The 24,747-nt window shown below is 43.2% G+C and overlaps 1 protein-coding gene across 1 annotated transcript in view; it reads left to right on the top strand.

Annotated features, from left to right (window-relative positions):
• EPB41L4B (erythrocyte membrane protein band 4.1 like 4B) overlaps window positions 1-24,747 on the top strand; it is a 222,769-nt gene that overhangs the window by 103,089 nt on the left and 94,933 nt on the right. Inside the window, exon 4 of the mRNA XM_066588660.1 lies at window positions 10,508-10,586. Coding sequence (XP_066444757.1) covers window positions 10,508-10,586 — 79 coding nt within the window. The remainder of the gene's footprint in view (window positions 1-10,507; window positions 10,587-24,747) is intronic.

The following is a 24,747-nucleotide window of genomic DNA, read 5'->3' as shown; positions in this document are numbered from 1 at the left end:
CAGTCAACTCCACGCCATGCTGTTTTTTTTATCTTGAGGATAGTGTTAGCTTGATTTGCTCATTTGATAAGGTTAGTTAGCAAATGACTAGATTGATTTCCCAATTCGAAGTAGTATTGTTTGGTAAAAAATTTACGTTTGGTCTTAATGTGGATTTGATGTTTATAGAGGCGAGAGGCCAAGCCAATTTGTTTTGTTGGAATCTGTGGGGTCAGATGTACAGTTTTTCAGCCTCAGACGTCTGAACCTCAAGTTCTCTATCGGCCTGAGATGTCGTTTTTTTTTTGTTTGTTTGTTTTTTTTAATATGGGAAATGGCGGATTTGAGGCATCCTCTGAGATATGCTTTAAGAGTATCCCATTTCAGGGCCGGATGGGTATTATCATTGTGAGTATCTAGAAACAAGGATATATGGATGGGCGTTTGGTCATCTAAACCGATAAGTTTAAGCCAGAATGGGTGCAGTTTCCAAGTAGGAACTATCTTATAGTAGGGGAATTTTAAAGATAGTAGTATCGGGCTGTGGTCCGATATGCATCGTGGGCAATGCGTTATGTTGGATAAATAGACCGCTAAATCCGGGGAGCTAAATATGTAGTCAATTCTTGACAGAGCATTACGTCCTAGGGAGTGACAGGTATACTCCTGGGTTTTAGGGTGACTTAATCGCCAGAGGTCAACCCAACCAACACTCTCAACCAACTGCTGTAAGGCGGAACTAGTAATGGTGGGGGTACTAGGGGAAGTCTGGAACCTATCCCTTGTCGGGTTCATCACCTGATTAAAATCTCCCATACAGATCACACATGCCAAGGGGTATTGGTGAACAAATATTATAGCGGCCTGTAGGAGGTAAGGATTATTGTGAGGTGGGATGTAGATACATAGACTCTAAACCTTATGTTATTCTATCTCAGCATACACGAATTTGAATCTGCCCTCAGGGTCTCTTCGGGTATTAATAGGATTCCATCTTAATGATTTGTGAATGAGGAGTAAAACGCCCCTAGAGAAAGAGGTGTGAAAGGAGTGGGTTACTCACTGGACCCATGATTTTTAAGGTTATCAGCTTTATCTATAGTGAGGTGGATTTCCTGCAGACACACGATGTGGGGGTTTATTTGCTTCATATAGGAAAAGACTGACTTGCGCTTGGCAGCGGTGCCCAGGCCTCGTACATGCGGGCTAAAGCATGTTAAAGACATTGGAACATATATTAGCATAAAGCATAATCAGTGCACCTATATATAAAGAAAGAAAAACATTTTGCATATATCAGGAGGAAGATTGCACCAGTGTACTGGACATTATTTTTTCCAGCAGGTTTCAGGGTATTCTGTAGCTTCCTAATTGTATAGTATGGCATGTGCAAGCCAACCGAGTCAGACACAAGCTCTAAGTCTCAAGTCTAAACTGGATCTAGGTGGTACATTGTTCAGACCCTCACTTTATTGAAACATATAATACCTGCCCTTTATGGGCGTATAACAGATTACATCAGTAACATATATAATTCCCATTCGTTGGGCCATATAGAATTCCCTGCCCCCCCCCCCCCCTCCCCACCTCTCTCTCTCAAGTCCAGTGTATGAGCCAACCTTTGTCCCCTCAACATGCAATCAGGCAAAAGTAGTTTATTTGTCTCAGAAGTTGAGGGTGGGGGAGGGCTGGGAAGATGCCCAATGTGGATACAAGTAATACAGTATAGGAATGTGACTTTAACTCTTAGAGGCTGGAGAGGAGCTTTATATTAGGCTAACGTTGTAACACACATCTTTCACCATGCCATTGTTCAGCAATTACCATATTGAAATTATGCGGCCATTAGCCTCTACAGAGTTAAAGTCCCTACAGCTGCGTAATACTTCTAGTTTATTACAAATCAATAGACATTTTACGCTAACTAATCATCATGTCTACTACACCAGCATAGACTTATTGAAGAAACTAGTAAAGACTAAACTAAAACAGTTTAAACGGTCAACATTTCAGCGTAGGTGTCAGAAGAGAAAATAAGCTACAATCTACTTTGGAAAGTAGCAGACGTTATAGGTAAGGGATATCCTAATGGCCTGTAGAGGACTCAGTCCACTGATTGGGCTTTTTAAACATGGAACCAGGCTGTCACAAGGTGGTGCCCATATGGGATTTAAAGTTATCCTAAGTGCGGATCTAGGGCGGTGTAGACAGAGAAAAACAAAAAACAACTCTGCATTTCAAACATCCGCAGCATCACCTATAGGCCAGGGGGGGTGATAGGTTATAGTAGCCTCAATGGGGCCCGTACCCTCACCATACATGGATCAGAATCAAGCATCACCTAGTGATGCAGGGTGCATACTAAGCCACTCCAGGGCTTCAGTAGGGGAATGCAGAAAGATCGCCTTTCCTCCGGCTACAATGCGCAGGCAGACTGGGTATGCCATAGAGTATGGAATATTCCTGTCCTTGAATTTCTTTTTGACTTCCATGAAGGTGGCTTTTTGTTTCTGCAAGTCTGCAGAAAAATCCGGGAATATGGATATCGTTGAATTATTATATTTGAGTGGGCCCTTTAGTCTGGCCTGACGCATAGCAGCATCGCGATCTCTGCAATTTAGGATCCTTGCCAAGAACGGGCACGGGGGGCACCCGGCGGTGGCAGTTTCGCCGAAACTCGGTGGGCTCTTTCCACTGTAAAGGAGGCAGAGAAGGTGTCATCGCCCAACACAGATTTCAGCCAGTTTTCAGCTAACGTCTCTGGTTGTGAGCCCTCCGTTTTTTCTGGGAGACCAATTATGCGTAAGTTTTTACGACGCAAACAGTTCTCCAGGTCGTCTGTTTTGGATTTGACAGAATTCTGATAGCCTTATGGCTTTCTGCACTGCCGTAGGGAGCGATCGCAGGGAGTCCTCAGCACCGGAGACTTGGTCCTCCATCTCCTGCCCTGCATATTTTGTAGATCTTGTCTTAGCAGAGTAACATCTGACTTAATTTCTTCCATCTTGCCCATGAGGGAGGATTTACAGGCATTGATTGCTTCTAAAGGTTGCCGCAAAGTTAGCTCCGGACCTTGCCCAGAGTCGCCCTCACTTTCCCTCGTCTGGGTAGACCGCACCGCCCGTGGTGTGTGATTGGGTGTGTCGGCACGAGAGAATTTTTCTGCTGCTGTGCAGCCTTTAGCACAGGTGCTCATGATAGCAAATGTCAAACAAAAAATAGTTATTAGGAGATGTAAATCTGTTCTGCAATGGTGTGATACAGGTGATGTCAATTACCACGCTTGCAAGGAGGGCAGGTTAGCAGTGCAAGTAGTATAGAAGATTTTCCGTAGAATCCTGGGTAGGTAGGTTTACGAGGGCCGTGGTGCCGTGAGGCCACAACAGTTGTCAGAAGTCAGCAAACAAAAGTCTGTGCTACAGCCAGAGAAGGTCTAGCAAGGGCCTCATCCAGCCGCGGGCGGCAAAAATGGAGAGCAGCAATTTAGTAGATCAGTATAACTGTCGGTTAGGGACTTTAGGCCTCATGTCCCACAATATGAGGGTATAAGTTCAGGGGGAACCAGCATCATAAAAGGGCCCTGCCGCACCCACCAGCCAGTCAGTTATAGCCCCAGCAAGTGTAACGCAGCCAGTCAGGGTAACAACATCTCCCTCTCCAAGAATTGCTGTTATGGCGCCGGGTGGCAGATGGGGTGTCTCCCAGAGGGGCAGAGGGGTCCTCTCACCACAAGTCTCTCACCCCTAATCGCACAGTCCCAGGGCCGGCTCCTCACCAGCCCAAAGTATCGCCCCACAGGTTCCACCAGGAACTTACTTGCCATCGCTGGCGCCGTAGGGCTGGGTCCAGACCGGGGGCTCCTCTCACGATCGGCGCCCAGACGGACGTAAAGCGCCGCAGCTCTCCAACAGCAGGGGAAAATATTGTCAATATACCTCCATTAGGCTCGAACAAAAGTCCAGACTGGGTAGGTATAGACAAAATTCTCGTTAACAAACGCCATGTAAATGTTGGCGTAAGTCGGCGCGATGTTTGAGCCCATCGCTGTCCCCTGGCACTGACTGTAGATCTTACTGTCCTACATAAAGATCTGGACCCACGCTGTGGTTGTCTCGTGACATGTCTGCCTCGTGCTTGCCAGTTGTATTCATATCCGGAAGTGTAGTCATCCGCATCTCTGCTCCATTTGGCCCGTTCAATAAATTCAAGGATGACTTGGAAAATATTAAGCACCCCATCCATTTTTTGCATAAAGGTGGAAAAATCTTCAGCAGTCAACAAACATCTCAGTCCCTGTTCCAAAGAGTCCACGTCAGTATTAGCTTTTCTGATGTCATTCTGCAAAAATTCCATGTTCCATAGCATGACATCAAACGAGTATTTATTAGAAATGCTAGTAAATTTGGCACAAGCATCATCATCATTTGTCATAAAAGTTGGTCTCAGATGAGACCCAAGACCCCTTTGTATCCTTTTGACTGTACAATACTCTTAAAGAGTCGCCAGGTGTAGACAGCTTGACACAGAATGTTTTTAGCAGCTTCCCATTTCCTCTGTAATGCTTTAATATTGGGGGAACTTAAAAATGAGCCATCCACATTCGCCCCCATAAGAATCTGTGCCGCCTCCTCATCTGTATATGTGAACGTAGTGGAAAGTCCTGCTGCACCCAAAACAGGATCCATAGTAGAAAATAGAAGTAGATAACCGCTTCAGTTGTGGTGCCCACTACTATTGGTCCGGCAAATGTCCAAAAACTGTATGTGAGGAGCAGCACACACTTTCAGTGTGGCTTGAAAAAGGCTGGGTGTCCAGCTAAAACGTTGTCTATGTTTCTCAGTGGAATCTAATAAAAAGGCATCCTCATTGCTCTGAGGATCTGAATTTCTACTTTTGCATCAGTCTGCTGCTCCTACTTTCTTTGGAAGTACTGACTCTGCCAGCATGTCATGCATTGTACTGCTCATGTGCGCAGGCCCTCCATGTGGGACACATACGGCGGATCCTGAGTGGTAAGTATGGGGGTTTTTGGGGGTGCCATGGCGGACTCCGCTGTGATATTCTGCTGGCCGTGGGCATGAGACCTTAACATGTGTACAAGTTCTGTGTTCATCCATCCTGGTCTCTTTAAATGCTTCCCATTCTTCCTTCTTTTAGGGATTGGTAACGATTGTGCTTTGAGAATCTCATTTCACAATATTTCCCAACCTTCTTGGACATTTCTGTCCTTCAGAACATCCAGCCATTGGATTCTTCCTCTTTCTGAGTTCAGTAAAATCTGCCTTTCTGAAATCCAACCTTGAGGTCTGAGTCTTCTCAGTTCTTCCTCCCCTTGTTATCCAACATCCAAGGAGATCATGTTCACTGCCTCCTAAGGTCCCAGCCACCCTTACTTCCTCATCCATTCCCTCCCTGTTGGTAAGAATTAGGTCCAAGATAGCAGATCCCCTTGTTTTCTCTTCTACCTTCTGGAAGATAAAGTTGTCACCAAGAGCGGATAAGAATCTGTTGGATCCATTACTTCTACCTGAGAGATTCCCAACAAATGTCTGGATGGGTAAAATCTCCCATGATCACTATGTTGGGCTTCTTTTAGAGCTTGGCTATCTGATGTATAAAGAGTTCATCAATGTCTTCTGCTTGTCCAGGCGGCCTATAGTAAATGCCTACAATGGTGTCCTTTCTGTTGTTCTCTCCTTGTATTCTTACCCAAACAGTTTCTACAGAACTCCCAGCTCTGAAGCTTGAATCTCGGTGGAGATGAATGTTTTCCTAACATACAACACAACACCTCCTCCCCTTTTATTAGGTCTGTTTAACCCCTTAGTGACGGCCCCATTGCTTTTTTACATCCTAGCTAAGTGGGCTTTAAACCTCATGGATGTTAAAACATGCATCCCCTGAGGATTAAAGCCACATAGACTGAGGACGTGACGGCTCCATGCTGACTGAGGTATCCGACAACCCAGAGCTGTCATGGGGGGCCGCGGGAAGCCCCCCTTTCTGGCAATGCGATCGCAATAAAGTCAATTAAAAGTGAAAAAAGCTAAAGATTCAGCTACCCTCGTGGATCGGATCCATGGGGGCAGCTGAGCATACCCACCCCCTGTCCAACGGTGATGTCTCGCGGTATTCTGCTCCTCCGGGACCAGACGACTTTCTTCTGCGCACGCACGCCAGACGTCATTACGTCATGCGCTTGCACTTGCACTAAAGCCAGGAGACCCGGGAGATTTGAAATCTCTCCTGCTCCCGGCTCCTTGAAGGTAGCTTGGGGGCAGGGGATGTCATCGGGGACCGCAGTTACCAGTCCACGAGCCTGTGATTGCTGGTAGCCATTGGATATTGGCGATCATGAAAAAGCTAAAAAAAAGTTTAAAAAAAGTTAAAGCTTCAGCTGCCCTCATGGATTCATAGGGGCAGCTGAAAATACTTATCCCATCCTTCATGATGTCCCCCGGCACTCTGGACCTGCCATGAGCTTCTCCTTGTGCCAGTCTGTCAGAGATAGCCGAGTGCAGGGAGATCCATCGGATAACAGTGATCATGTAAAGCTAAAAAAAAAGTTAGAATAAGTTTAAAAAGTTAGTTTAATCTCCCCTTACAGATCGTATCCGTGAGGGGAGATGAAATTACATACCTAAGGTCCCCGGATTTGTCCTCCGATGGGATCTTTATCCGCGGACCTTACCATGGCTTCTGTGCATACGCCTGTCAGCAGAATAGAAGGTGCATGCACAAAAGTTGAGGATTGCCCAGCAAATGTAAAATCTCTCTGCTCTTGGCTATGAAAATTGCTGAGAGCCTGGAGATGTTACAGGGGGCTGCGGTGAGCGGTTCCTGGTTACGTGATCGCCGTTATCCAATGGATAACGGCGATCACCCAAAAAAGTTGAAGTTTCATCTCCCCTCACTGATGCGATCGGTGAGAGGAGATGAAACTTGTTACCAGAGGCCTCTGTATTTGAACCCCGACGTGATCCTCCTCCACGGACCTTACTTGGGTTCTGCACATGCGCCTGTCGACAAACTGCCAAACGCATTCGCAGAAGCATGGGTGGGCTCCGGAAAGGTAAAATCTCCTTGCTCCCGGCTACTAACAGTCACCAAGAGCCTGGAGCAGTGAGCGATGGCCTCGTTGAGTGGTCCCTGGTCACATGATAAAAAGGTAGCCATCTACCTTAGGCCAGTCTCACACGAGCGGATAGTAATTACGAATTCCGCATGCGTCTGATCCGTGGCAATATGCAAATCAATCACATGCATTAGATGACACAATTCTGCTCACATTAGCGGGTCGGAATTACAGAATTCCCTCATACAAAACAGAACGCAGCAGGTTCTATTTTACAGTGGATATACCCGCAGCCCATACTTAACTACCTTGTGTAGGGCTGTGGGTACCCGTGTCATCACTAAGCAACGGCGGGGGTAATACAAACAAAAAATGGTGTACTGCACATTACCGCATGTGTGAGCACGCAGTTATGTGCAGTACATTACGTGGTTTTACGCAGCGCCAAGGCCAGGTTCATAGCTGGGATCTGCTGCCAGCCTCCAAGCGGATTCCACATCCGGCCGTGTGAGCCGTATTCAGACCGTACCTGTAATACGTATTTTACAAGAAGCCCCGGGAACGCTCGCCTTCCTGCAGTTCCAGGAGCAACTTGCTGAGCGCCTTCTGTGTGAGACCGCCGCACCTCAGCAAGATTACAAAGCCTCACAGAGCGCCACTTTACACCCCATCCCTGCCGCTGAGGTCAAAAAATACATGGCACACAGTTTACATTATTACTCTTATCTAAGATTTAGGGAACGCCAAAAAAAAGGGGGAGTGGGAGTTATTTTTAGGAAGTCCTTTTTTTTTTTTTTTTTTGCACAAGTGAACAATGGGGCCTGGAATTCATTCAGTCGTGCCCTAAAATCCAATGCGTGTTCCCTATATTATAGGCCGAGCCATGTGTCCTGTAAGCAGATTAGGGCCACAATGGGTATGTTTCTGAACATAGGACAAACAGGGGGATCTATTTTGGGGTGTAAGTCTTTATTCTTATGTGTGCTGTATAAAAAAACTGTTTTTAAAATGACACAATTGCTAAAAAAATTTAAAAAAATTTCCTACTGCTTTGCTTAGATTCATTTAGAAACTGTGGGGTCAAAATACGCCGTACACCCCTAGATTAATTTGTTAAGGGGTCTAATTTACACAGTGGGGTCATTTGTGGGGGTTCTCCATCATTTTGGCCGCTCAAGGGCTCTACAAGTGGACAATGGGGCCTAAATCACCTTCAAGCAAAATGTCTGTCCTGAAGGCCACCGGCTGCTCCTTTCATTTTGGGCCCCGTTGTGCATCCAGACAGAAGTTTGGGGCCACCATGGGTATATTTCTAAACACAGGACAAACAGGGGCATCCATTTTGGGGTGTAAATCCTCGTTTTCATGTGCACTATGGAAAAAACTGCCTTTAAAATGACGTATTTGCAAAAATATGAAATTTTATTTTCTCTCCTCTAAATTGCATTAACCCCTTAGTGACCAGCCCATAGTGTTTTTACGTCCTCCTAAAGTGGGCTTTATTCTCTGAGGACGTAAAAACGTGTCCTGCAGAGAATAAAGCCCCTCAGGCTCTGGACGTGACAGCTCCATGCTGTCAGTGCCCGCAGGTAGCCAACAGCATGGAGCCGTCATCCACACCCCCGCCGATCGCATAAAAGTTGCAAAAAGTGCAAAAAAAAGTTAGATATTCAGCTGCCTTGATGGATCGGATCCATCAGGGCAGGTGAAGTTACTCACCCGAGTCCGCCGCACTGCTCCCCGCTCTTCCGATGCTCCGGGCCCCCGAAGCCGGTCTTCTGCGCATGCGCGCCAGGCTGCATTACGTCAGCCGCATGCGCAGAAGGCCTGGCGGCCCGGGAAATTTAGAATCTCCTGTCTCCTGGCTACTGAAGGTAGCCAGGAGACAGGAGATGCCACTGGGGACCGCGGTGAGCGGCCCCCGGGCCCGTGATCGCCGGTATCCACGGATACCGGCGATCACGAAAAAGTGTAAATAAAAAAGTTTTAAAAAAGTGTTTCAGCTGCCCTCATGGAGGGCAGCTGAAAATACTCACCTTCATCCTCCACGATGTCCCCGGCGATCTGGAGCCGCCATGGGCTTCTGCGCATGCGCGCCAAGGGGAAAATATTGGTGCATGCGCAGAAGCGCCGAGGTGCCGGGAAATTTAAAATCCCCTGTCTCCCGGCTACCTTCAGTAGTCGGGAGACAGGAGATGTCACCGGGGACCTCGGAGTGCGGTCCCCGGGCACGTGATCGCCGGTATCCAATGGATACCGGCAATCACAAAAAAGTAAAAAAAAAGTTGTAGTTTCATCTCCCCTCATGGATCCGATCCATGAGGGGAGATGAAAATGCTCCCCTAAGGTCCCCAAAAGCCCCCCAAAAGCATAGGGCATCACCCTCTACTGCGCATGCGCCGAACAAAATGGCGGCGCATGCACAGTAGAAGCCAAAGTGGCATTTGGCTTAGTAACATGCAGGGACCAAAGTGATTGGTCCCTGCTGACATGGATGGCTGTGATAAACCTATTTTGGCGCTTTTTATAAATATGCATAAATTCTATCGGTCTATTTTTACTACCCAAGATGTCGGTCAGATAAGCATTTTTGAACACATTTAGGTGTGTGAAAAAAAACGCATGTGTAAAAAAATTTGCGTGACCGAAGCGCCAGGCGTGTTGTAAATTTGCACTTGTGCTGTCAGACGATTGCAAAATTCGCACATAAAATGCGCTGCCTGCTATCCCTTGCTGTGGCTGTGACAGCTACAGCAGGGGATTCTTTGGATGTGAAACACCTGGATGTTTCACCTTGTATTCGCTAGCCCCACTAAAAACATAGGAAGAAGATCGCGCTCCTCTGCCACAGCTGTGACAGCTATGGCAGAGGATTTCTTCATCTCCGTGTGGAGTCCGCTCAACACTGTGAGAGCACTGTCAGTGTTCAGTGACAAGGGGACTCCCTGTGGGAATGAAGAATTCCCCTGTCACAGCTGTAGCAGAGGAGCACGACCTTCTCCCATTGCCTTCAATGGGGCCGGGGCTTCTGCAGCGCCATTGAAAGCAATGGGATGACAGCAACCCCTGCAGGGATTTTCAGAAAAGGGCTTTAATTGTAAGCCCTTCCCTGAAAATCATCCCTAGCTATAGAAAGAGAAGAAAAAAAAGTTACTCTCCTAGAAGCGCTGAACAACTCTTTACGTCACCGGCAGTGGTGTCCTGTGTTCTGGTGGCCGGGGATTGCAAATCCCCTCCTCCAGAAAATGCTGCCTCTGATTGGATAAGCGCTGTGACCAATCAGAGGCAGCGCTCAGCCATTCATTGAATTCAATGAATGGCTGAGCATTGCCTCTGTCCCATCTGAGTGTTGCAGATCTCTACCAGTTAGAAGCTACATGCCTTCCGGTTTGTCTTTTTTTTGGTGCCATATTAATCTCTCACCCCCTAACACTTTTTTTTTTTTTTAAACAGTCGGTCCTCCATATACTTTGCATTTTCGAATTAAGTATTACTCCTCAGAACCAAACAATCTACATGAAGAGTTTACAAGGTACGTTGTGTGTGCATGGCTGACTGAATGAAATATATCATGGTTTGTATTATACACACAGTTTTGAATAAAAAGCCCTTCCCAGAGTAGACGTCTTAAACTAAAGCATAAGCCTTTAATCATTTCTATAAAACCAGGGCTGGACGGACACACAACTCCCACAAGAGCCCCGGTAGGAGAGTTAGGATCCGTGGGTAATAAGGGCATCAGAAGACTCCAACAAGGGTCCCTCCCAGAAATCTATCAGATCAAGTATCTGAGTCTTGGTTAGTACACAGACCCTCAGATCTTCATCACAGATATGAGATGGGCTTTATAAAGTTAGTGAGCTGTGAATTAACAACCGCGTCAAACAGAGGCAAAGATTAGTATATTGTACCGAGTCTGAGACCAAGACTCAGATACTTGATCTGATAGATTTCTGGAGGGACCCTCGTTGGAGTCTTCCGATGCCCTTATTACCCACGGATCCTAACTCTCCTACCGGGGCTCTTGTGGGAGTCGTATGTCTGTCCAGCCCTGGTTTTATAGACATAATAAAGGCTTATGCTTTAGTTTAAGACGTCTACTCTGGGAAGGGCTTTCTAGTTGACTTATAGGCTGAACAAAATAAGCCCTCCGGTTGTAGTTGAATCATGTTTTTGTAACATTTTGGTGCAAGATTGTGGCACAAAAACCGATTCAACCACAATGGGTTAAAACACCCATATTGATTACATGCGCATGTATATGACTTTTCACTAATTTTGCCCAAGCCTACAATGAAGGGATGAGCTAAATTAGATAAAATACTGTCTCCCCAAAATACTGGTGTACATGTGGTGCACTAAAGTTATGTGCCTGAAACGAGGGCTTTTTTTATTGGCTCCTTTGACGAGGGGCATGACTTAATTGTGTCGTGAAATGCAAAAATGTGCGTCACAATATTAGTGTAAAATATTAACATGAACTTAGCCATCCAACTGATGGTGTAGAGTAGACCGTGTCTAGAGGTGCAGCAATACTCCGGCAGAGATCTCCCCTGAAATATTCACTAACCTCCAGATCAACTAGTGTGAAAAATTAAAATTTTCTCTACTTTTTTCACAAAAATGTCACATTTCGTGCGTGTGTTTGTACAGACCAAAAGAAGCTGTGGAGAAGCACCCCGCATCTTATTGCACTGGTTCTTCTTTGTTAGGAAATACCCCCAATGTGGCATTAATCTTCCTCCTGGGCACACAGCTGGGCCAAAAAGGAGGGAATTGTCAAGACAAACTCCCCTATAGGTGACCCCATCTTGGAAACCACATTCCATAACCCATAATGACCAGTCCGTTTTAGGTTCTAATGAGCAATCAATTTTACAGTTTGTGTTTTCCCATGTCGCCCTTAGTTCTTGGGTTTTGTCTTTACAGCATGCAGTATAAGTAATACGCTGTTGTTCTCTGCGTGATTCGGGTGCATACAGAGTTTTACTTATTTTGCAGTCTAGTAACAATAAAAAAAAACAACTACATATATTTTTGGTATTTGCCGCATTTAAAGAACCATAACATTCTTGTTTTTCTGTGCGGACTTCTTTGCGGTACAAGCTGTAGTTTTTAATGGTATCGTGTTTTGGCTTGTACAACTATTTGATTAGTTTTACTATGTATACTATTAGCAATTTAGTCCGTGTGTTTATATTTTTTGCAGCGTTCACAGTACTGTTTAATAATGTGCTAACTTTTTTATTGGGGCTGTTAGAAACGTGGCAATATCAGGTGTTTTTTCTGCATGTTTCTTTTTTAAATAAAGGGCAAAGTAGATGTGTTTTGAGTTGATTTTTATTATAGTTTTTACAATTTTAATTTTTTTTCCACTCTTTAACTTTGTCCGATTGTGGGACTTGAATGTCATCCGCTTAAATGCACTGATAGACTACAAAGCAGTGCTTTATTAGCATGTGTTTTAAAAGCCTCCTAGACCTAGCCTTCTGTATATGGCTGACCTGGAGACCGTTGCTAGGCCTCTAGGTACCATAGCAACCCATCTGAACCTCACAATTGCATCATGGAGGGTCCAGTGAGTGACAGAGCAGGCTTCCTCCTTCTGCAGTTGCATTGATCCTGGGTGCGACGATGTGAGTGCTGATACCAGGCATATGGAAGGTAATACTGCAGCTTTCACCTGATTGCGGTGGCAAGAATGGAACAGCAGAGCCAGTTAGTGGTGCCCGAGGGGGGCAAAGACAAGTGTGTATGTATTATATATTTTTTTAATCTTAATTCATGCCCTGTCAGTAAAAATGTTTAATTTGAAAGCACACAACCCCTTTAATGAGGCCCTACCTTGCCACCCATCTTCTAGATTACCTAATCCTATTTGTTGAATTGTGACACTCATTGTTGGTTCACGCTTTGTAGCTGTTGGTTGTGCCATGGCATATTTTGGAATCATATCATTGATTACTTCATTACTAATGCTGGTCCTACTCGGACAAGATTCCACCTACGTTACCTAAACTTAGAATCGGCTTGTCCCGTATACTCTTACCATGTGTAGCATTCTTTCACATAATGTGCTGTACAGGGACTTGGCACCCCAACTAAGAGAAGGATGCCCCATAGATTACACTAAAGACCAACCTAATATAGAAACCCCTTTCTCTTCTACATCCCATCCCGAATATACTCACCATGACTGCACACGTTTCTATATTGCATCTCATTCACTTTTTTTTATTTTTTTTGTTTCACATTTCAGCTCTCCATCAGTTACGGATATTGTCAAGAAAGGTGTCTGCTGTTGAACACCATTAAGTCTCATCAATAGCTACTTATAATAATAATAATAATAATCTTTATTTGTATAGCGCCAACTTGCCACCAATACGGCCACTTTCTTCTTTCCTCTTCACTGACCCAACTGGAGAGGTTGTCTTTAGATCCTCCTCTGGTGCAGACTTCAACTGGTCTATTTCACTTGACCTAGATAGCACCGCCAACCACAGAACAGATCTATTGTCCAGAGATTGCTGAAAGCTTTTACAACTAGATTTCAGGCCCTGGAGGGAATCCCGTGGAACCACCTGGGGACTTACTTATTCCTCCCCAGTAGAGCACACTTAACTAACAGATAAAATGGTGCTTAAGTTTGTGAACCCTTCAGAATATTCTACATTTCTACTTATATTTGACCTAAAACTACAACAATTCACACAAGTCCAAAAGTAGATAAAGAGAATTTAATAAAAGAAAGGAGTCAAAAATATTACAGGTTCATTTGAGGAAAATTATTCAATATCACGTGTGACTAGCAAAAGTATGTGAACCTTTAGGATTAGCAGATAATTTGAAGGTGAAATTGGATTCAGCTGTCTAAAATCAATGGGATGACTAAGTGCGAGTGGGCGACCTGTTTTAGTTAAACAGAGATCTATCAGTCTGATCTTCACAACACATTGATGTTCATCAGGCTGGAAAGGTTACAAAACCATTTCTGACGAGTGTGGATTCCACTAATTCACAGTCAGACAGATTGTATACAAGTGGAGGAAATGCAAGACCATAATCCCCCTCCCCAGTGGTGGTCGACCCTCAAAGATCACACCACGAGCAAGGTGAATAATAGTCACAAGGTCACAAAGGAACGTAACCTCTAAGCAACTAAAGCCTTTCTCACACTACCGGCTGTTGATGAGGAGTCCACCATCAGGAGAACACTGAAGAACAATAGTGTAATGCGTAAAGAAGACCCACGCTCATAAGATAGTGCAAGGTAATGATGAAAAAGTACTTGCAGAGGAAAGTGGGGTCTGATGATGGAAAAGAACCCCCCTCTGATGGTACATCAAATGGCGAAAACCGAGTTATTAGAAGTGGATAGGTTTAGTAGGAACAAACAGGACATCCAATAAAGGGAGGTGGGTCACCAGGAAAGCCACGAGCACTTGCACTCCAAAAGGCACCTGCATGTGCGTTCCACCGTCAGGTGAGGCAAGGGAAGGCGCTGCAAAGCAGACAGCAGAAGGGGGAACTGGGCGCCATCAACCGCTATGCTTGTGGCCCACTGCCCAGCTGATGCACGCACTTATGTAAACGAGAACACGTGCCACGGAGATGGATTGCAGAAAAAGAGCCTGTTTTTGAAGGTAAAACTTTATTCAGAGAATATGAACAAAAAAAAAACCCCTGCTAAGATGTTCTAGAACACTATTTTCTATTTTTCTGAAATTCCATCATTGGATTTTCGATTTTCTCCGATGCTCTCCTGTTCTATGGATGCTCTTTGGGCATAAGAAGTGCAGCACAATTTCTGGCCTACCAGGAATACAGGTGCAGCATCTTCCCCCTCCCCGGGCGAGCCGCCACACCAGATGAGTCCTCCCTCAATCTTTGGTGCTGATTTTACATGTCATATTTGTCCTTTGTCTTTTCTCACTGAAGAACAATGGTGTGCCAGGCGAAAGCCACTGCTCTCCAAAAGAACATGGCTGCGCATCTGCAATGTGCTGCAGATCACCGGTGTAAACCAGAAGGCTGCTGGAGTAATGTTTTGTGAACTAATTGGACCTAAATAGAGCTTTTAGCTTAAAGGAGAAGCTTTATGTTTGGAGAAAGAAACACCTTGCATTACAGCGTAAAAGCCTCCTTCTGTGAATCACTATGGCGGTTGTATCGTGGTCTGGGCTGGTTTTGCTAGCCATCGTTGACGGAACAATGAATTCTGAAATATAGCATCAAATTCTAAAGGAACATGTCAGGACATACGTCCGTGAGCTGAAAGTCATGAGAAAGACAACGGCCAAAGCACACAAGTCGTTCTACAAAATAATGGTTGGAATGGCCAAAGCAAAGTCCTGACCTTAACGCTATAGAAATATTGTGTGAGGAGGACCCAATGCAAGCAGTTCATGGGAGGAAACCCACCAGCATAATCACCAAGTACTGGAAATGTTTAGATACAATTATTGCTGCACGAGGGGGTCACACCGGATACTGAGAGCGAAGGTTCACATACATATTCCACTCAGACATGTGATATTGGATCATTTTCCTTAAGTAACTGACCAAGTCTGATATTTCTGACTCGGTTGTTTGATTTGGTTCTCTTTATCTTCGTGTTGTGTGGGAAAACTGATGCAGCGATTGGTCAAATATCAGTACAAATATGGAAAATGTGGGTTCACAAATGTCCACGCCCCACTGCAGATCTCATATTAACGACTAATACCGTACTTCCCTTCCGATACCCTGGCCATGTGCCCTCCTCTTGGTTGATACGTGATGTTTTCTGTCTTCAAATGTGGTTCCCTGTTGTCTTTGCCTCTGTTGCAAGGAGGTTGAATGGATCACTCCTTATGGATCCTACCATAAAAGCACAGATTGAGTTGGATATTCATTTATTCCTCCAGACTAATGCCATAAGTAAAGTCTCACCGACATACTCTGGATAGGACAGAAAAATTATGATGGGCTCACTAATTCACGTGGCCTCCCAGCTTAATACAACTAGAAACTAATTGCTGGCTGATCTAGAGCAACAATGTGAGGGACTGGAAACGACCAATCTGTTAGATGCCACACTGCTCTTACATGAGCGCATTCTGGATCTTGAGCTCCAACTGAAAAGGGCACTAACTTTTCAAGCACCTTATGCTCATCTAATAGCTGATGTGTGTCCAATCAATCCTGTAATATAGTTCTATAATCTTTTTAAGTTTTACTACTGTAAATCAAGGCTGAAGTGGCTGCCATTTGAGGTCTTCCTTGCAGCTCCTCTGCAGTCCACTGCAGGTTAAGTACTAGCTTTTGTAACTAGGATGTGTCTTTAAACTGCGGGCAAGAGGCTATATCCCCAGGCTGACGGGTTTGCCAACATTGTTAACAATCTCCACATTATCTGCCTCTCCTGCTATTATAGCATGTGTGCGCACATTACTTTGGGCTTACTAATCATTTGGCCAGACTGTCTTTAAATGCCCTTCTCCTACAATGTGTTTGGGAAAGCAGAGAGACTGGAATTCAGATATTGCCTCCCTGCTGATTGGACTAGAGACAAACCAATGCAACACGGGAAGTGAGGGAAGGAAGTACAGAACAGTGAACTAATAGAACGCTAGGCTTGTGACATGTGCCTTGCTAGTAGTTCACTGTTCTGTGGATTATGGACAGCAGCAAAATGGGGAAGACCACCTTAAAATCAAAACTTGAAAGCATGAAATGGGGTGAATCATGTTTTCATCTGGAACCTAATTAGATTCCATAGTCTTCCATGACTTTTACAAAAAAATGTATTCTAAAACGTCTAACTCCCCCCACCCCACCCGCCAATCCACAACTATATCCTCATTCCTTGACATTCTCCACCTCCCAAAATTAACAAAGCTCGGCCAGTGGCTTGCAAGCAGGGATAGAAGACGAGGCAATCAAAGTGACAGGTAAAAATAGGCAAAAGGCCCAGGTCCTGACAGCTCCATTGTATCATGTAAAAAAATCACATTTTATTGCCTTGCATTGAAGCATTTTGTAATGCATTCATGACTGGCATACACATTTTCCCTGAATTCTGCACTGTACATATAACTTAGACCCAAACAAATTAAGGATCCATAGTGCCTGAAGAACTGGTGTATCTCGTTATTAGAGCTAATGATTTTACTTCTACACTAGTGCTGCTTATAAATAGACTAGCTGATATACCCGGCTTCGCCCGAGTTAATTTGGTACTGGTGTTTATCTGGTGTTCACACGGAAAATCTTATGAAGTCGTGGTTACTTTAGAGATACTAAGGAAAAACATATGTTCACCATTTTGCATAGTTCTCTGCGTTACCCAGGAAACACCACGTGGAGGTAACCATGCAACGTTTCCTTCATATAAAATGACATCAGGAAGTGAGAGAATTAGATTACGTACATAAAATTTGGACACTAATTCTTTTGCGCTTAGAATTGAATAATCAAGTTGGGACCTATTAACTTTTCATATTTATGACACAATCAATGCTTGTGCCAAATTTCATGTTTCTATGACATTGGGAAGTGAGAGATTTGGATTATGTACGTAAAATTTGGACGCTAATTCTTTTGCGCATAGTATTGAATAATGGAGTTGGGACCCATTAGCTTTTCCTATTTATGACATAATCAATGCTCGTGCCAAATTTCCCGTTTCTATGACACCGGAAAGTGAGAAAATTACATACCGCACGTAAAATTTGGACGCTAATTCTTTTGCGCATAGTATTGAATAATGGAGTTGGGACCCATTAGCTTTTCCTATTTATGAACATAATCAATGCTCGTGCCAAATTTCCCGTTTCTATGACACCGGAAAGTGAGAAAATTACATTCCGCAGGTAAAATTTGGACGCTGATTCTTTTGCGCATAGAATTGAATAATGGAGTTGGGACCCATTTGCTTTTCCTATTTATGACATAATCAATGCTCGTGCCAAATTTCCCGTTTCTATGACACCGGAAAGTGAGAAAATTACATTCCGCAGGTAAAATTTGGACGCTGATTCTTTTGCGCATAGAATTGAATAATGGAGTTGGGACCCATTTGCTTTTCCTATTTATGACATAATCAATGCTCGTGCCAAATTTCCCGTTTCTATGACACCGGAAAGTGAGAAAATTACATACCGCACGTAAAATTTGGACGCTAATTCTTTTGCGCATAGTATTGAATAATGGAGTTGGGACCCATTAGCTTTTCCTATTTATGACATAATGCTCGTGCCAAATTTCCCGTTTCTATGACACCGGAAAGTGAGAAAATTACATTCCGCAGGTAAAATTTGGACGCTGATTCTTTTGCGCATAGAATTGAATAATGGAGTTGGGACCCATTTGCTTTTCCTATTTATGACATAATCAATGCTCGTGCCAAATTTCACGTTTCTATGACACCGGAAAGTGAGAAAATTACATTCCGCAGGTAAAATTTGGACGCGGATTCTTTTGCGCATAGAATTGAATAATGGAGTTGGGACCCATTTGCTTTTACTATTTATGACATAATCAATGCTCGTGCCAAATTTCCCATTTCTATGACACCGGAAAGTGAAAAAATTACATTCCGCACGTAAAATTTCGACGCCAATTCTTTTGCGCTACAATTGAATAATCGAGTTGGGACGCATTAGCTTTTCCTACTTATGACATAATCAATGCTCGTGCCAAATTTCACGTTTCTATGACACCGGAAAGTGAGAAAATTACATTCCGCACGTAAAATTTCGACGCCAATTCTTTTGCGCTAGAATTGAATAATGGAATTGGGACCTATTAACTTTTCCTATTTATGACATAATCAATGCTCGTGCCAAATTTCCCATTTCTATGACACCGGAAAGTGAGAAAATTACATTCCGCACGTAAAATTTTGACGCTAATTCTTTTGCACATAGAATTGAATAATGAAGTTGGGACCTATTAGCTTTTCCTACTTATGACATAATCAATGCTCGTGCCAAATTTCACGTTTCTATGACACCGGAAAGTGAGATAATTACATTCCGCACGTAAAATTTTGACGCTAATTCTTTTGCGCATAGAATTGAATAATCGAGTTAGGACCCATTAGCTTTTTCTATTTCTGACATAGTTAATGCTCCTGCCAAATTTCGAGTTTCTATGACACCGGGAAGTGAGAGAATTAGATTCCGTACGTAAAATTTGGACGCTAAGTCTTTTGCGCATATTATTGAATAATGGAGTTGGGACCCATTAGCTTTTCCTATTTATGACATAATCAATGCTCGTGCCAAATTTCCCGTTTCTACGACACCGGCAAGTGAGAAAATTACATTCCGCACGTAAAATTTGGACGCTAATTCTTTTGCGCATAGAATTGAATAATGGAGTTGGGACCCATTAGCTTTTTCTATTTATGACATAATCAATGCTCCTGCCAAATTTCCTGTTTGTTTGAGACCGGAAAGTAAGAAAATTACATTCCGCACGTAAAATTTTGACGCCAATTCTTTTGCGCTTAGAATTGAATAATCGAGTTGGGACCCATTAACTTTTCATTCTTAGGACACAATCAATGCTTGTGCCAAATTTCATGTTTCTATGACATTGGGAAGTGAGACATTTAGATTATGTACGTTAAATTTGGACGCTAATTCTTTTGCGCATAGAACTGAATAATGGAGTTGGGACCCATTAGCTTTTCCTATTTGACATAATCAATGCTCGTGCCAAATTTCCCGTTTCTATGACACCGGAAAGTGAGAAAATTACATTCCGCATATAAAATTTGGACGCTAATTCTTTTGCGCATAGAATTGAATAATGGAGTTGGGACCCATTAACTTTTCCTATTTATGACATAATCAATGCTTGTGCCAAATTTCCTGTTTCTATAACACTGGAAAGTGAAGAAATTACATTCCGCACGTAAAATTTGGACGCCAATTCTTTTGCACATAGAATTGAATAATGGAGTTGGGACCTATGAACTTTTCCTATTTATGACATAATCCATGCTCGTGCCAAATTTCACTTTTCTATGACACCGGAAAGTGAGAAAATTTGATTTTGTACGTAAAATTTGGACGCTAATTCTTTTGCGCATAGAATTGAATAATCGAGTTGGGACCCATTAGCTTTTTCTATTTCTGACATAGTTAATGCTCCTGCCAAATTTCGAGTTTCTATGACACCGGGAAGTGAGAGAATTAGATTCCGTACGTAAAATTTGCACGCTAAGTCTTTTGCGCATATTATTGAATAATGGAGTTGGGACCCAATAGCTTTTCCTATTTATGACATAATCAATGCTCGTGCCAATCTTCCTGTTTCTATGACACCGGAAAGTGTAAAAATTAGATTCCGTACGTAAAATTTGGACGCTAATTCTTTTGCGCATAGAATTGAATAATGGAGTTTGTTCCCATTAGCTTTTCCTATTTATGACATAATCACTGCTCGTGCCAAATTTCCCGTTTCTTTGAGACCGGAAAGTAAGAAAATTACATTCCGCACGTAAAATTTCGGCGCCAATTCTTTTGCACATAGTATTGAATAATCAAGTTGGGACCCATTAGCTTTTCCTATTTATGACATAATCAATGCTCGTGCCAAATTTCCTGTTTCTATGACACCGGAAAGTGAGAAAAATACATTCCGTACGTAAAATTTCAATGCCAATTCTTTTGCGCTAGAATTGAATAATCGAGTTGGGACCCATTAACTTTTCATATTTATGACACAATCAATGCGGTGCCAAATTTCATGTTTCTATGACATTGGGAAGTGAGAGATTTAGATCATGTACGTAAAATTTGGACGCTAATTCTTTTGCGCATAGAATTGAATAATTAATTTGGGACCCATTAGCTTTTCCTATTTATGACATAATCAATGCTCGTTCCAAATTTCCCGTTTCTATGACACCGGAAAGTGAGAAAATTAGATTCCGTACGTAAAATTTGGACGCTAATTCTTTTGCGCATAGAATTAAATAATGGAGTTGGGACCCATTAGCTTTTCCTATTTATGACATAATCAATGCTCGTTCCAAATTTCCCGTTTCTATGACACCGGAAAGTGAGAAAATTAGATTCCGCACGTAAAATTTGGACGCTAATTCTTTTGCGCATAGAATTGAATAATCGAGTTGGGACCTATTAACTTTTCCTATTTATGACATAATCAATGCTCGTGTCAAATTTCACGTTTCTATGACATTGGGAAGTGAGTGATTTAGATTATGTACGTTAAATTTGGACGCCAATTCTTTTGCGCTAGAATTGAATAATCGAGTTGGGAGCCAATTTCTTTTCCTATTTTGGAGATAATCTATGCTTGCGCCAAATTTCATGTTTCTACGACATCAGGAAGTTGGAGAACTTTTGGCGAGTCAGTCAGTCAGCGAGTCAGTCAGTCAGTCAGCGAGTCAGTCAGTCAGTCAGCGAGTCAGTCAGTCAGCGAGTCAGTCAGTCAGCGAGTCAGTCAGTCAGCGAGTCAGTCAGTCAGCGAGTCAGTCAGTCAGCGAGTCAGTCAGTCAGCGAGTCAGTCAGTCAGCGAGTCAGTCAGTGAGTCAGTGAGGGCTTTCAGCTTTATATATATAGATGGCTACTAACTCAACACACCAAAGGCCTGATAATACTCAACCTAAATATTCATCGCACCAATAAGCAGAAGCTATCCATGTTGATGGTAGCACTTGAAATAGAAAAGGCTTTCTGTTATCTGCCATGGCCATTCTTGTTCGCCGTCCTAGAAAAATCTGGTGTTTCTCCACCTTTGGTGATTTTTAGGTTACTATGCAACTCACCTATAGGATATAATTACCAACTACTCATACAACCCCCATTCATATAGCAAGAAGAACAAAAGAAGGTACCCCTTATTGCCAGCCAAAATTGCGATGGCCTTATGAGCTCACCCAAGTATCCATGGCTATGTAGTAAACTCCAACTAAGTTGATAAAGCCAGCCTGTTTGTTGGCGACGTCCTCCCCACCATCACCAAAACTCTTATTTCTCTCTAGTATAATGGAATTACTTCACAAATAGGCGAGTTCAGAAAACGCCTCAGGGTTCTTCTACCGGTTACCAACTATGCAATTGCATCCTCTGGGACCAGGGAGAGCTGCAGAAACAATAAGGGGGAGTTTCTAAACAGACTACGTGCCGCACAGAACATTGTGCGTCACGTGGAGCCCGTCACATGATCACTGCGATGACATGGCATCCAGGGCGTGTCTCGGCCCCGCCTAGCACACCGGCACTGGAGGATGCCGATCTGAGTAATGTAATGTGTTTTTATTATATATGTTAATATATATTAACTTTGGCTTGAAGAAGGTGCCTTGGAGCACTGAAATGTGTTGCTAACTTGCTACCTGTCCATTTTACTGTTCAATGGTTATACCCCTTGGAATAAAGGAACTTCCTTTGTAATTGCTCTGGGAGCGTTTTTTGTCATGAATATCTCCATATCATGTAGGAGGGGGCATTTGCTGGTCATACCCCCCTCCTTCTGAGTAGGTGCCGTCTACATCTTCTTATTTCCTGATTGAGTGTATCTGGTGAACTACTGCACAATCCAAGAGTGCAGATTATGTTTGCTGACAATGTATTGCCTACTTCAAAAATGTGAAGTTGTATCCAGGGTTCAGGCTGAATGTCGATACATTTGGAGGTTGTGCATCTGAATACCTCCACAGGTAAACAAGACCTCACTTTTCCCAGTTGTATTTTTAAAAAAGATACCCAATACCTTGTATATTTAGGCATTAACCTTACCCCACCAATATCTCCATTATATAAATGGAACCTAACTGTGCTTGATAACGTAATTTCAGTCTGACATACAGAGGTGGACATTTCCATTACTAAATTGAGTTAGGTGTATCAACATAATCAGAATGGCAACCCTGCCTAGGTTCCTGTACGTAATTAAATCTTGGCTCAAACCTTTCTCTGTCAAAGTACTCTCCACAATACACTCTAGCGTCTCGTCTCGAAATGCATATTGAACAGTAAGAGACCTCATCATGTAATGTTCTACCTCAAGAAATCGGGTGGGCTAGCTCTCCCTGAACTTACAATGAACTATAAAGTAGACCAAATAACCCAGCTGAGCATCCAATTTACTCTTTCCATATGGGCCGCCCTGGGATCAGCATTTATCACACCATACATAGTAGCTGGCCTTATGTGAATAATGGGCATACCAACAATAGCAACACTCAAGAACTCCCCATACCTCTACATGCTCTTACCCTTTGGAGAGGGCTTAACTTCCAATAAAAACTTCAGATTATCCCCTCACCCATACTTGGTATTGTAGGTAACCCTACCTTCCCTCCTGATTTGACTTCCGTAGATTTTCAGGGCAGACATGGAATTGACGGACAAAATTGTACTGCTTTCGTTCTGGTTCCCAACCGCTAACGAAGGATGAGATTTTAGAAAAATATAGTATCCCATCTGGGGAACAATTTTCAGCTAAATTCGCTGTTTCCCAAGCTCTTCCTTTACCTGTAACCCTTAACTTCATTACTTAGTTTAAATGCAAATGTCAAACAAACCCTTTTAGTTCTGAGGTAATATCCATTCTTCACTCCACTTTAAAGAATTGCTACACTTTTTCAGATGACTTTTCATAGAGAGACATGTCAAAAGTATTGCTAGAATGAGGGGATTGCAGCGCTCACCCGAGGGCTGTGACCCGGTGGCTATCTTTGTTCGTTTTCGTCTGCTTCCAGTATCTGTAGACGGCCCACATGGAGGCGGTTAGAAAGCACTAGACCCCTCTGTGAGGACGAACATAGATAGCTGGAGGGGGGAGGGGGGCAGTGCATCAATCACTTTTGATAGGTCTCTGACATGTCTAGTCATTCTTTGAAATGCTCCTCCCCTCACAAAATAGTGATGGAGCAATAGGAGCTAGGTCTAGGCACCCCTTTTACCTTAGAACTATTGTTGTGACACCATATCAAATGGATGTCACCAGCTTACTTTGAGGCAAACTTCTATTAAGTTGTTAGAGTATATTGTGTACCAACATATCTGCATAAAATGTTCCCTATGGCTTCAAATGTGTTTCTGGGGATGCGGTTCCGCTGGCGCACTCAGTGGCCATGTCTGACAGCTGTTACTTTCTGATACCAATTAATTCATATGATGAATGCAAAATTGCATAAACGCTTCCCATTGCGGTCCACAGCTATCATACTTGAGGTTGAGCTCAGAGCCAATAACAAAGTACCCCTCAATGATGACATTCTTTCCTTTAGCAGCCAGAATACATATAGGTGTGAGATTGAAAATGGATTCTCTCTCTTCATATTAGCAAGCAAAGAATGCATTTAACGGTGCTGTTTGAAAGCAGGTGAAGCCTCCAGGCCGTCGCCTCCTTAATGCCGGTATTTGAATTAAAAAGGAGTTGGGGAAATTGTGAAAACCTTTTTTTCTTTCTCACATTTTCAACTGTAATATGACAAATATGTGCAAACATACTTTTGATAATATATATATATAATCTCCATCTGTTTACTTTTTTCTGGAAGCACATTTAAAAAACTTTAGGTTTTTTAGCCATTTAGGAGACGTACAAATTATTAATTTGAGGAACATTTTGTTTTCCTACACCAAGGCAAGATTGCTCATGGATGTCAGAATGATAGACGCCCCCACAAATTACCGCATTTAAAAAAAAAAAGAAAAATACAC

The sequence above is a fragment of the Eleutherodactylus coqui genome, unplaced genomic scaffold, assembly GCF_035609145.1.
Source record: "Eleutherodactylus coqui strain aEleCoq1 unplaced genomic scaffold, aEleCoq1.hap1 HAP1_SCAFFOLD_71, whole genome shotgun sequence".
NCBI lineage: Eukaryota > Metazoa > Chordata > Amphibia > Anura > Eleutherodactylidae > Eleutherodactylus > Eleutherodactylus coqui.
Note: the sequence above shows the minus strand (reverse complement) of the source record. Positions and strands in the feature narration are given on the sequence as shown.